This window comes from Drosophila busckii, chromosome 3R (assembly GCF_011750605.1).
Source record: "Drosophila busckii strain San Diego stock center, stock number 13000-0081.31 chromosome 3R, ASM1175060v1, whole genome shotgun sequence".
NCBI lineage: Eukaryota > Metazoa > Arthropoda > Insecta > Diptera > Drosophilidae > Drosophila > Drosophila busckii.
The window spans coordinates 6,427,936-6,441,706 of NC_046607.1; the positions used below are offsets into that span (position 1 = coordinate 6,427,936).

General features: G+C 37.0%; 1 protein-coding gene across 4 annotated transcripts; it reads right to left on the minus strand.

Annotated features, from left to right (window-relative positions):
* Positions 1 to 6: 6 nt before the first annotated feature.
* LOC108603227 (organic cation transporter protein) lies at positions 7 to 13,735 on the minus strand. 4 transcript variants are annotated; one of them, XM_017991838.2, is made up of 7 exons: positions 13,392 to 13,735; positions 2,494 to 2,896; positions 2,208 to 2,435; positions 1,889 to 2,147; positions 1,417 to 1,834; positions 851 to 1,357; positions 7 to 793 (listed from the first exon to the last, which is right to left on the minus strand). In XM_017991838.2, the coding sequence occupies exons 2-7, from the start codon at positions 2,590 to 2,592 to the stop codon at positions 550 to 552; spliced, it is 1,755 nt and encodes a 584-aa protein (XP_017847327.1). In that variant the 5' UTR covers positions 2,593 to 2,896; positions 13,392 to 13,735; the 3' UTR covers positions 7 to 549. The 4 variants fall into 4 exon arrangements, with proteins under 4 accessions (XP_017847327.1, XP_017847328.1, XP_017847331.1 ...); XM_017991839.2 differs by lacking the exon at positions 13,392 to 13,735 and adding an exon at positions 9,618 to 9,690; XM_017991842.2 differs by lacking the exon at positions 13,392 to 13,735 and adding an exon at positions 9,205 to 9,222.
* Positions 13,736 to 13,771: the final 36 nt, after the last annotated feature.

A 13,771-nucleotide genomic window follows, 5' to 3' on the forward strand; every position in this document is an offset into this window, starting at 1 on the left:
CAATTTGTACAAGTAAGAGTTTTATATTTTTATTGTTTGTTTTCTAAATCGAAATTATTATCGGTGTAGCAGCATGACATCGAAATTGAGCTACACCCAAATACTTATTCACTTATAAATAAATGTAGCTATATATGTTTGTATTGATTGAAATTAAGTGAAATTGTGCCGCTTAAATGTTAACTATGCGATTCAATTCCGCTGTACAATGGTTGTAGCACATTACAGGGTATAGTAGTTATTTATCAACTAATTATATATACTATATATAGAGGTGTATATACGTACAAATATGTATAAGTCTATTTAAGAATGAAAGCCTTTGCATAAAGTAAACGTGTTAACTAAACATGTATATGAGGCTTTAACTGCAGTTCAATTGGATTTATAGTTAGCATAAGCTAAGATACAATTGGATTCCATAGAGCTGGGCTACTTAGAGCTAGAGTTAGTTGTTGGTTCCATTAAGTATTTATACGTGTGTGTGTGTGTGTGAGTTATTTGTTTAACTAAACTATAAGCTAGTCATAAAGCATTTTGTCGTTTGTCTCAATGCTTCGCATCCTTGAGAGCCTGCTCCTCCCGATCCGCGTCGATGAGTGATCCCTTGCGCTTGTTGTACTGACCAGACTCCACCTGCTGCTTGGCATCAATGAGCGAATGTTTGCGTTTGTACTTCTCCAGCTCGGAGTCTTCTTCGTCGTCGTCGTCGTGATGCGACAGGCAGGGGAAGTCAAACATGCGTTCGCCCTTGCCAAACACCTCACCCTCCTCAATAGTCGTGGGCAGTGTCCTGCAACGTAAGCTCGTAAGCATTGCCAGCTTTTATTGAATTAAATTATGTGCTTACCTATTTAGAGTCTCGGGCAGCAGCAGACACACAAAGGAGCCCGCAAAGAAGAGCACGCCCAGTATAATGGACGGCGCCGCCTTGAAGAATGTGCCCAGCCACAGAATATAGGGTGCCAAGAAGGAGGCGGCAAAGCCCGCCACATGCACCGCCGCCACGCCCTGACCACGCACACAAGTCGGTATCAGTTCAGTCGCATACTGCGAGCCAGATTCATATGAAATGGCCACGCCAAAACGAGCAGCAATTGTCAGACAGGCCAGCAATATGGCATTGTGATTGTGCTGCTGATAAGCAATGGCAATGCCAGCGGCGACCGTAAACACACCGCCCACCAGCAGTGAGCCCGAGGCCATGCCCTTGCGTCCAATGCGATCCTGCAGCAACACCAGCAAAATGCTCGCCGGCAGCACAGCCAATGCGCCCAGCGAGAACATGATGAACGGCGATATGCCCATGCCCTCCACATTACGCGACACGGCATCGAAGCAGAGTGTAATGACCATTCTGCAAGCAACAGTGCGTATGAGTAATATAATATTTAGCTTAGCGCTGGCTACACTTACGACTTGAAGAATAGAATAAGCGTATTCTTGCGCATGCGCGGCGTTCTGAACATGTCCATGAGCGTGGCATGCTTCTTGTCATCGCCACCCTGCATTTCACGCGTGATCTGGCAATGGCGACGGAACTCATCAAAGTCCGCTTGCGGAACAATGCGGCCATTGAATCGGGCCACGCGCTTCAAGCGCATAATGGCGCCATCCACATCGTTGCGCGTAACCAGCCACTGTGCGCTCTCCTGCACCACAAAATAGTAGAGCACCACCAGCAGTATGGGCAGCGAAGTGCAGGCCAAATAGATTTGCCAATGTCCGGCGAGCACAGCTAGCCAAGGCGTAAACACCAAGCCCAGGCAATAGAATAAGCCAACTGCCATATTGAGACCAAGTGTGCGCATGCTGGGACGTATATATTCAAGAACTGCAAAGGCAAAGTGTAAGCAGTTGCGTTTAAATGAAAGAAATTGGCACTTACCTATAATATACATGAGATAGAAGTTGGTATCGGCTGCCAGGCCAGAGATGAAGCGACACAGCGAGAACGTGACGACGCTCTTGGTGAATATCGTGGAGAAATCGCCAGCAAAGCCACAGAAATTAGACAGTATGAGCGCTGGCACTCGTCCAATCTTATCGGCAAGTAGTCCATAGAATAGTGTGCCCACCACCGAGCCAATAAAGAACAGCGACTGTCCAACGCGCGCCTTGTACGCCGAATCACACACCCAGTTTAACTGCAAAGTAGACCACATAAGCAACTACTAGCTTATAAATAATTTGCGCTTCACACTCACCTCGGTGTTCATGCTTCTATAGCCAAAGTCATAATTGTAAATCCAGCGATCGCACGCCTCCGTGCTGACTGTTACATTAGGCCCATTGATTTCCGCTAGGCGCGTACAGCTTGGATACTTGAATCTGGAGTATATGCTGCCGATCTCTTTGTATGTCATATTCACTAGACTTTCATGATAGCACCAATGATCGGGCACAAAGCTTATAATGGTTTGAGTAAAGTAATGCTAGCAAATAAAGAATATCTTAAAAATTTTCTACAATTAATAGATATAATTTACTTACCATCGATACGATGATATTAATAAAGCCAAAGAGCGCGAGTATCATGAACTGATAGCGATTGAAATCGCCGCATTTGGCAAGTATTTGATCGAAATCCATTTTTGTTGTATTAAACTATTTACTGAGCGGCTGTAATTTATTGTTTATATATATATATTTTTGTTTGTGTGCGTAATTTGTACTCTAAGGGGTGTGTGGTTGTTGCTGTTGTTGTAGTTGTTGTTGTTCTAGTTGTTCATGGATGGCCTTTGGGCGTTTTTATGTTGTATATCACAATTAGTTGAGTTGTATTTGTTTGAGTGTATGTGTGTGTGAGTATCTGTGTGTAGTTGTGTAATTGTTGTTGTAAGGCAAAAAAAGAAATTTCTATGCGTTTGGTTCACATTTGTAGTTCTATTGGTGCCTGTAAAAAATAAATACATACAATTAACAATTTGGTTTTGCCAGCAAATAAATATATATAAACTATACTTGTTTATTTGAGAACCTTAAGCCTAAATATCGCGCACAAATCTCGGTCAGCTTTCTCTTTCCAAAGTGAAATTTACATATTAAGTGTAACGTAAATTTAACTTGAATTGCAAAATTAATTACACAAGCTGATCACAAAAACACGTTTTACAAATATTTGTTGTCACTTTCTAGGCGTAAGTCGTTAATTATATAGTTGGAAATTGTGTAATAAAGTACAGAACTAGTTAACAAACTAAAAATTGAGGTCAGCAAAAAGTAAAGCTGACATGCGCAACAAATTTATATTTATTTATCGGCAACAAGAAGTAACAAGTTTCCCTAGGGCCAGCCCTAGCAACTGAAGAATGGCTTATCAGCTGGCACACTCATTGTTTAGATAGAGCATTTGTTATAGCAACTACAGTCGTCGAGGAAGCTGAGCTGACTACATGACTAATGCTCACTCATAGAATTTTTTATTGACAGTCGAAACGACAGCACGTGTAGCCAACTGCAATCAGTTTGACTTTAGAAACGCTTGAGTGCTATAAATTACAATTTTGATTTGAGTTAAAGTCGACTGGTTTGCTCAAACAGCATGTAATTTATCTAATGTTGGTTTTTGGTAACTGGTTTAATTTAAAACATGTAAGTATATCAAGGTTTAAAGAACACGAAAAATAAAACACTTTATTACCTGATTTGTTAAATATTTTATTTAATATATACTCGCCCAAGACGTGTGTATATATTGCTTGTGGCTAATTTGTTTACAAACACCAATTGTGTTTTGAAATTATTTTTTGGCAGCGCTTTGTCTACGAAAGTCTGTTGTTGTTTAATATTTTTAATTCGCTTTGCATATATTCAATGTTTATGTGTAGGTAAAAATACTATTCAAAATATTTAATTTTGTTGCTTGACAAAGTTCAACGGCTCGCGCACTGATTTTATTAAAACGCGCACAATAAACATTTATTTATTTAAAATTATGCAAGTTTTGGAATTTATATTTAGTAATTTTTTTTTGGCTGCTGTTGTTATGGGGTCTATGTTCTAACGAACGGCCCGTTTAGCGCGCACTTGTAACGTGCCCGTTTGTATCTCGAGCGATGTGTATCCACGCAATATCTTTTGCATACTGAGCTATCGAGCGCCGTCGTTTGTTTATTAAAAACGTCAAACAGCTGTTGCACAGAGTATCGCTGCCGACGTCGAAGCCAACAGCGGCAGTGCAGTCGACGGCAAAACAAATAACAACAAATAACAGCAAGCGAGGCGAGCTGAGTTACTTTTATTTTGTCTTTTAGTTAATTTTGGGGCTGTACCGATCGAATAAGTTTGCCAAGAGAGCATATCATCAGCACATAGCCAGACTTTGGGGTACACGTCGTATACGTGTTGATTGAATTTGTTACGATTTCATTTGATTTACATGCTCATATGCGGCTTGTGATTCGAACACGCGCAGGCAAACCAACTATAAGAAATTGCCTTGCTAATTGCTTAAAAAACTGATCAATATTGATGGTTAAGCACATAATTTTAAGCTGAGCTATCAACTTTCATTTTAACATTTGTGAACTTGCAATGCGAGTCAGCAAAGCTGGAACCATAAAGTGTGATTCAAACAAATATCAATTATCAATTGCGAAACTGGAATTTCTATAAATAATACAATACAATTTATATACTACAAAAAATAAAAGTACATTCATTTGTTTGTTAACTGAAATTCTAAACACGTTTAATAATATTTGAAATGTATTAAAATTCTAAGAAAACATTTCGCTGAATTTATCAAAACAAAAAAGAAAAATGCAAATTTTAACAGTTCTGGTTTTTAATTAACGAGCTTACATCTGTTAAGCTTTTAGTCTTTATAGTCTTGTCTATATTTACTGTAGCCAATTTGGATCTTTTATACATTTGTTACGTGCAAGATCTTATCAAAGCTTATGGGTAATGCTGTAATAATGAAAATTAGCTTAATGGCTTAATCCAAAAGCAAACAAGAAAACTATATTAGATAAGATAATAGACAAAGCAAACACTTGGGTTGCTGTTATTCAGAACTATTGTAAAAGTTTTGGATACGCTAATTTATTTGACATTTTTATTGGCAACATAAGTGCGTAGCTTGAAGCAGACTCTTCGATACATGTTGTCTGTCTTTTGTGATCAACTGTACTGGTAAAATTGTAGTGTTGATCCCAGAGCCAGATATTGCGCATCCAAATATTTACATGTTGTATATTTCTTTGTGCGCCAGCTGCAAACAAACTTAACAAAGAAACAAAGACAGCAACAAAGTGAAGGGTAAGGAAGACAGAAATTGTAAAGCCCAAGAAATTATCTACGAACAGACATCACGCATACGACGCGTTAACTAAGTTTAAATTTATCTTCCGAGTAGTTTATATAAGTAATAAGTTGTTGATTGCCGATTATTTTGTGATTCATCTGGCAACAGCATTGACACTTGGCACTTCTGATTTCTGTTAGTTTTGGCACCTGGCTGAACAGCAGAGGTGTGAAGTTTATGGCCAAAACTGTAACGCACATGCTTGCTGCTTGATTATGTGAATGCCAAAGAGTTATTATAAAAAGTTTCTATCACAACATGGGGCTTTTGTAGCGTAAATTTCCCCCTTTTGAGTAATACTCATAAAGCCTTACTCATTGCTTTTATCAAAAGCAAATTCACAGCTTGCTATAATAAATGCAAATAAATTTTATATTTATAACATGTCCTCGTAGTTTTTGCACTTTATAAAACGCAAATTCCAAATTTAAACTTTTAATGCTGTGCTCTATTTTTTCTTTTTACTATTTCGCATACACCTGCCAAATGTTTTATAATAATCAAATTGAATATACACACAGTTAAGCTTTAACTTACTAATTATAGTAATTTTATGATATTTGCACTAAAAAATCGAATCAAGTGCTTACAACTTAAGCAGCGCGCACAATTTTCGATAAAAACTGCAGTTTTTAATGGAAAATATAACAGTACTTCACACACACACATACACACAGGCAAAAGCTACTCGAATGCAGCTTCGATGAGCTGCATGTGCTGCGGCTCGCGTGACAATTGAAAGCGTTTTGACTTCAAGTTCAGCCAATGTCTTTGGTTTTAAATGGCTTGCGTGCCAGTTTCTTTAATTTAACCAATGCCTTTGTATCTTTGTATGCATATAAATGTGTACATATAACAAATGCAACAGTTTCTGCAGGCAGGCAAATCATTGGGATCAGAACTGCAGCACGCTTTTCATTTTAAATGCATGTAAACATTCATCCCCTATATGCAACAGATATGGCGTCAATATGTCTTGTCGCGTCAGTGCAACTGCATAAACAATTATATTATATTCCCCTAGCAATATACAAATGAAAGCTATGTACCCAAAGAATATTTCTTATTGTTAATTGTCTTAAATGAGAAATGTTTGACGTTGTTTGTTGTTGATGAATTTGCTTTGCTTCATTTGAATATTTCTATTTATTTATATAGACAATTATGAGGGTCAGTCTATAGACATATAGGATATATACATATGTATAGTATATAAAATATAAATAGCTGCGCAAACGAAACACTTGGCATTAATTAAAGTGCCTATGGGGCATTTTTATCAAATGCTAATAACATTTCTATTTGTATGCGGGTCAAAAGATCTCAATTATCTAAACAAACTCACACCAAATACAAATGACACTAGTTAGCTGATAAACGTTATTAGTTTAAGTGACTAATTTGTATGATTTATTAAAACACAATTATTGCTGTCTAGATAAGATATACACGTGTAATAATAAACCGCAGATGGTTAGAAATTTGACTTTAATGATTGAGGGTAGACAGTTGGAAAACTTGCAGCTGTAATAGATGCAACTGATAAGATGTCTATGATTGTGTTTAAGCCGCAATTTTCTTACTCACCGACAGTCATGCAAATTGATAAAGCTCAACTGGAAATATGCTTGACCGACTCAGACTGGTTAGAGTCAGTTGCAACCAATTTGCCAGACTACTTACTACACCTCAGACACGTAAAGTGACAGAGAAAGAGAGAAAGAGAGAGGGAGAGAGAGAGAGAAGACAACTAGCTATAAAGCACAGCAAATTATTTTTGTTAGCTGCAACGAGAGTAGTAGAGTCTCTCCCCTAGAAACAAAATTAAATGCAACAGGTGTAATCAAGTGGATTTCTCAATTTTTACTGCTGCTGCTGCTCTGACGCATGTGTTTCTCATTGAAGTAAGCATGAGCTGCAAAACGTGCCTCTGTGGCACATGTGTGTACTATCATTTAAATTATTTGAAGCCATGAACAGAAACTGCACACACAACAGCAAATATTCAAATATATTTTTATATAAACAGACAGCAGTGTGTTATTAAAGCATGTAAGCAAAGGCAACGCAAATAAATAAATTAAAAAGCAATGTTTTCTGAAAGAAATTGTAGGAAAGCGTGGCGTGTTATCAAAATAAATCAATTGAATTGATAGCCACACAGGCAAATGATCTCATGTTTGATTATGTGCCAGCATAAAATGCAGGGAATATTCCGTGGAATCATGAAACCGTGACGTAAACAAATCGATCTGCGGGTGTGGCTACATAAAAACAAAAATAATATAGTTGCTCGTCTAGCTTACAAATTCAATTGGCAGTGAAAGGGAAACGCTAGCGATCAATTTTGTTGAGGTCTTCCGTTTATGTCAAGTGCTTGTGGCAAGTGAACCGCTTGAGTTTGGTATTTGTCAGTATAGTTTTCTATTTTTTCGCGCAAGCTTTTCGACAATAACAACATGCGTATCAATGTAAAGCGAGCTTTGACTTTAAACGATCCTCAGCACTACAAAAACAATTACAGCAGCTGATAGCCCCAGAGCAGACATTTATAGTTTTGTCAAAACAGCTGACAGACGTGCATGTTAATGTTGATCGAGACAGAGCTGCACATATAGCCATATCTATAGCCATAGATCCGAGCACAGTCATCGTCGGCGCACGCCAAGATTACGCAATGATAAAGCGTCTGGCAAACTTGTTGAAAAGCTCAAACTTTTAATATGAATGTAACAATTTTTGTAGCGTAGCTGCAAATATTTTTATTCTACGCTAAGCCTCTTAAAGTTGACCCTCAAACATAAAATGAAACAGCAAAAAACAATATTGGCCACGTGCCACTTCAAAACTTGGCAACGTTCATACAACATGCACACAATATACATTTTGTTCTATATGTATCTGTATATCTAGTATTGTTAACCAACTCACTTCTAGCCGCACTTGAAGTGAGTCAAAAACGTGACCACAATTTTATGCTAAATTTACTTTGTTGTAAACAATTTATGCTGAAAAACAATTGAGCATTTAAACAATGAATTCAAGTGATGATTGCGCTCAGGTAAAATCGAAACCAAATAGAACCTGTTGCCTCTCTGTGAATTGCAAGTGGCACAGTCTATAAAGCCTGCATTAAAGTTCAGTTAATCAAATGGCAATCAAGTGGCAGCTCTCGTTAAAAACCAGTAACAAACAAGTTATAAGTATGAGTTGCTAGTCACCCATTGGCATTATACTTAATGCATTGGAGATAAGTTCCAAGAACACAACTTGCAGCAAATACTAGCATGATCATATGCTAGTATTAACCGGTTATTGAAAGATTACTTTTCTTTTTTGTTAATGACTGGGAAATCAAATTAAAGCTAGAAATCAGAGCGGAAAGTTAACAACAGACTGTAAAACTAAAGGTGCAATGGTAAAAATAGTTTTATAGTAAAAATTTCAGTACTTAATCTAATCGAACTTATCAAGCCAATACAATAGCCATGTCTATAGAAATAATTCACTTGCATTTATTAACTTTAAAATCTGTTTTGTTATTAGCAATAGCCACTTTAATGAACCGCATCAATAATTAATGTTAAAAGGTTGCTGCTTTGTTTTTATGCGTTATACTGTTCCCGTTTTAATGACTGCGCGTCATTAGGAACAACGAAAACATAGAATACAAAATACATAAAAGAAATGTGAAGGAGAGCGAGCGAGCGAGCATGCACTCAAAACATAAGCAACAAACATAAGAGAAACAAAAATATTATATACTTAAATGCCCAGAGTGCAATGGGGATTATAGGAAATGAAAAGTCTTTGGCTTCTGATCAATTAACAACCAAATGAGCACACAAAATACATATGGTATATATTTATTTATTTTTAAAAATGCCACTTACACACGTCTTAGTGTTTATAATACTAACACAGTTGCATAAAAGTGCATTTAGTGTTATTGCATAAATCTGTCAATTGCTATTTTTATTTGAGACACACTGGGGGCGACAGAAATACGAATAATATTGAATAAAACTTTCCATTTGCGCGTAAGAATTATTTGCATGACAACCGCTGCTGCTGCTGCTGCTGCTGCTGCTGCTGCCGCTGCTGCTGCTGCACTTTACTTCAATTGTCGACAATTAAAATGTTGTATGTATGTTATTATTTATAGAAAATATTTCGCACACACTCACACAATCGTTTAGTGATATTTGTTTTATTGATTTTAATGGGCAAACTATTTTTAAAAAGTCTATGCTACTCTTGAACCCATTTAATAATACATTAGCACATATTTCACTTTAAAATTTACCGTTTCCTCTCCATGCACCGACTCAATTCTTTTATACACTTTTTTTTAATATTTTGTATTTTAGTCGTCTGCTGCGCGAGCGCCGTCGTACGACTGTTCAGCAGTGTTATTGCTATTGCCCAGTGCTCCTCAGGTATACGAATATCGGCCATGACTTTGAGAGCCGAAACAAAGCAACAGAGCAACAACAACAGAGTCTATTCAAAAGCAGTGCGCAAATGCAGAGAGCAACTTGCACGACTGCCAGCTACCCTGCAGCCAGCTAAAAATATTGCTTAAGCTAACAAATAATATATAGCAGTCTCTATAGGAGTCATTACAAATTAAATACATTTTTAGTGCGTAATTTACAGGGTATGCAAACAGTTTCAGTCTATTTTCGCTTTGATTGCATCCCCTGTTCGATGCAATTTGTCTTTGGCTTTGATTTTTAGTTTGCCTTTGCCAATGCCAATGTCGCTCAGCTGTTTACTTTGATTATGTTTTGCGTTGCTTTTGCATTTGCGTTTGCTATTGCTTTTTGCTTTTGCTTTTGCGTTCGTCCAAAGACAATGCAGTTGGCATACGGTAAGGGCGACCTGCTGTGCTCTCCTAGCAGCAGTTGTAACCGGTTCACACTTGGCTTGGGAATTAAGACTGCACTTAAAAGGCATTTCTTATAATCTTTATATGATTACGCTTTATGTGCTTTTGTCTATATGTGGGGGGAAATGGGCATTTTGCCAGCAATTAGTAGGGCAGAGTGACACACAAGTGACATAATTGTTTACATTATGCACATATTTGCATTAAAAATAAAAAAGAGATTGCTGAAGTCTTAAATTAAACTTTTGCTTTGCTAAACTTTGAAAAATATTTGTTTTAACCTTTATTGTTTCAAGTCAAACTGAAGCTATTATCTAATCCCCTTTCCAAACATTTTTAAAAATGCGTCGCAATAAGCCACTGCAGGTAATCAAAAAAAAAAAAAAAAATGTAAATCCCACTTGTAATGCAACAGGGAGAGATTTTCGGTGAACAATGTAAGCCACCCTTTTCTTTTGGTTTAAAGTATAAAGGAAAATCGTCTTTAAATGCAGCAGAGCAATGACGCAGAAAAACATTGACTCAATAGCAGAAGGAAAAGCAATCGGACTGGCACAGAGAGCAGAATACAGGGTCGACTGATTGTGAGAGACCACTTTATGTTAATGCAATTTATCATAGTCATGCACACACTTTTATTAATTCGGTTTGGATTTTGAAAAGAAAGAAACCGGTTCGATAAACGCTGCGACATTAAAACTTAAAACGTAAACATTTCTAGCTAAATTTGCTAATGTTTTCAACAAATGCCTAAATTTGTTTTTAAACCTATTTACCTTGTTTTGTATATTTTAAATTTGTTGACAAACAATTTACATGCAGAGAGCATTCACCGTGGATTCTCTGACTGAAAATGTTGATGACCTTTCTTATTTCGAAGACAATTTACAATTTTAGATATTGTCACAAATGTTTAAAAATGAACATTAAAGACTGCAAGTTTTTTTCTAGGAACTTAAATACATTATATTGACGTATTGACGTGCACGAGGCTGTATAAGTCTTAATAAATTAATAATATATTTCATATAAATTAAAGCTGTCTAATTTCATGTTCTATTACACTCAAAGCAAATGATATAGATTTGATTCCCAACAATTGTCACTTTGAATTTAATGTTCATAAACAATAAGTAGTGGCGCCTTCTTGTCTCGAAAGAACTTGACTAACAATAAGTGATAAGCATTATACTATCGGTAGACCCAGGTTGTTATCAGTCAGTTCGAAATATTACTGTAGGTCAAGAATTAATTAATTTTTTTTCTTTAACTTCAAGTCAAACAGTCATGTAAAGCTCTCGGTATATTTCTTTGAAAAAAATTCCATTTATTAGTTAATTGTTCACACACGAAATTGAAAATTTTGTTTACGGTTTTTTAAACTCATTTTATGCTTATGGTAATTGTTTTTGGCAGCTCAAATTAATTTCATAAGCGCAATTTAATTACGCTATATTGATTTAATTAACAACCAAGCTGGTAATCAAATCTGTGCCGCAATTAAAAGCTCCCAGCTCACCAGGACAGGTCGCAAGTGGAGCAGCTAGCTGCAACGCGCTATAAATCATCAAGTGAGCCAAGAACCCACACGCACACGCGGAAAAACGTGATGTCTTGGGGGTGGCACAAGGTCTCTCAGCATGGGGAATCTGCTGCCTGTCATGGAAATGAAATTGGCATTTGCCAGAGACAACGATGTTTGGAGCATTGCCTGTGTCTATATATAGAAACGTCAAGGACAGCGTTGCAACCAGCGAAGACGAAGACGTTGCGTAAAATTATAAACACGCAAATCGCGTGTTTCTTGTTCTACCATACATATCTATTATACTTTATATCAAATAAATCTTTAATTTTGTTAAATTTTGTTGTAAATGCACGCGACAATTTCCGCTTATGAGTCGACACATTTATAGTTCTTCCTTAATGCAAACAGAAATCTATTTATGCTTAGTTCATATCTGCTTTGCTCTTTCTGCTAATCTTGTTTGGCTTCTGTTTTGTTTGTATAAATTTAGCTTTTAATTTGCATTTTTAAGTTGAACATTAGCATAATTCTTGAGAATGTTGATGTTGGCGAAAATTATAGATTATAAATTTTATGGGAAACAAACAATCTTTTTAAAGTTGACAGCAATGATTAAGCAGATCAAGTGTTTGATACAAAAATAATAATAATAAGTAGTTATAATTAAGCAGGCAATGTGCTGTTAGAATTAACTTTGACATTACTAGCATTAATTGCTTATTTGTTTTCAATTGAATGATTAACAATGCTAGCAACGTCTCGTATACGTAATTTTATACATATTGCAGCGCCAATCACTTATGCATGCTGTTCATCACTTATGCAGCCATCATTAATATCAACTAATTATTTATGCATGGCTTGCATAATCCGTTGAGCCACAACATAATTGTTATTTATTATTATTATTCAGCCAAGAAGAATCATTTGTCAATGCCATTTGTTCTCACCTGTAACAGTGCTGTTCAAAGTTATGCTAACAACAGTCAACAAACTGTTCTTTTAACGCTAACTAAAGTATATTTGCTTTGCGTGTTGACATTGTAATGCGAGAGAAAGTTGATGTTTGTTATCAGCATAAATGTATTTATGGCATAAAAACAAATGTGCGTCTATCTGCGCTGCTGGGTATTAAGTTAAGCTAGAATGTTAGAAAGCTAGCATGTGTGTGGATATATAAATAATTGAAATATTATGTGTATGTTTATTAGACTGTTAATATGGCATATCAAACAAGTGGAGGCTAATGACTAATGCGAAAAGATAAGTGAGCGTAGCTTATTAAATCAATAAAAATATCAACAAATGCCAGCGACTTCCAAAGCCAAATTATGCTGTAATTTAAAATACCCCGCAGAACAAATAACAAAGAGAATTTCATTGCGCTTGTCAAACAAAGAGACGCCATGCTGGCGCTATGCAGTTGCCAAAGACCCCAGTTGGAGCTGCTACTTTTTTGAATGTCAGACTGTGGCATGTACTTCCTTGAAAGCTAGCCGGCGTCGGGCTACTAAAATCAATAGTCGCACAATTGCACAAAGCAGCAGCAGCAGCAGGAGCAGCAGCTCCGGCTCATTTATGCATGAACAAAGAAGCCAAAGGCAGCTAGCCACATGCATATATGCATTAAGCACTGGCCAGGGCAACAAAAAGCGACTTACCAATGATTTGCCACAAGCACAGAGCTTGAGTACAGTGCTTAGTGCTTGTTGTAGTTGTTTATTATGCCTGGAGTATGTGGGGTCGGCTTTAGGGCAATGCACGCTGCAGTGGCAAACTAACTGGCCACAACGATAATTTGGCTTTGAGGCAGCAGTGAACAAAAACAGCTGCAACGGCTATATAGCCCGGCATTGTCCCGTCTACACTCCGTGTACACGTTTCGCGCTCGGCTAGTGACTTTCGTTGTTTACACAGGGAATCCGTAAAGCAAACTGAAGCGTCAATGGCCACGATGACAACAAATAAGGCAGCGCCAAGCGTTAAATACACAAGCACGAAGAAGCGGCGCGCTCCGCACAGTGGAAAACTATATAAACGA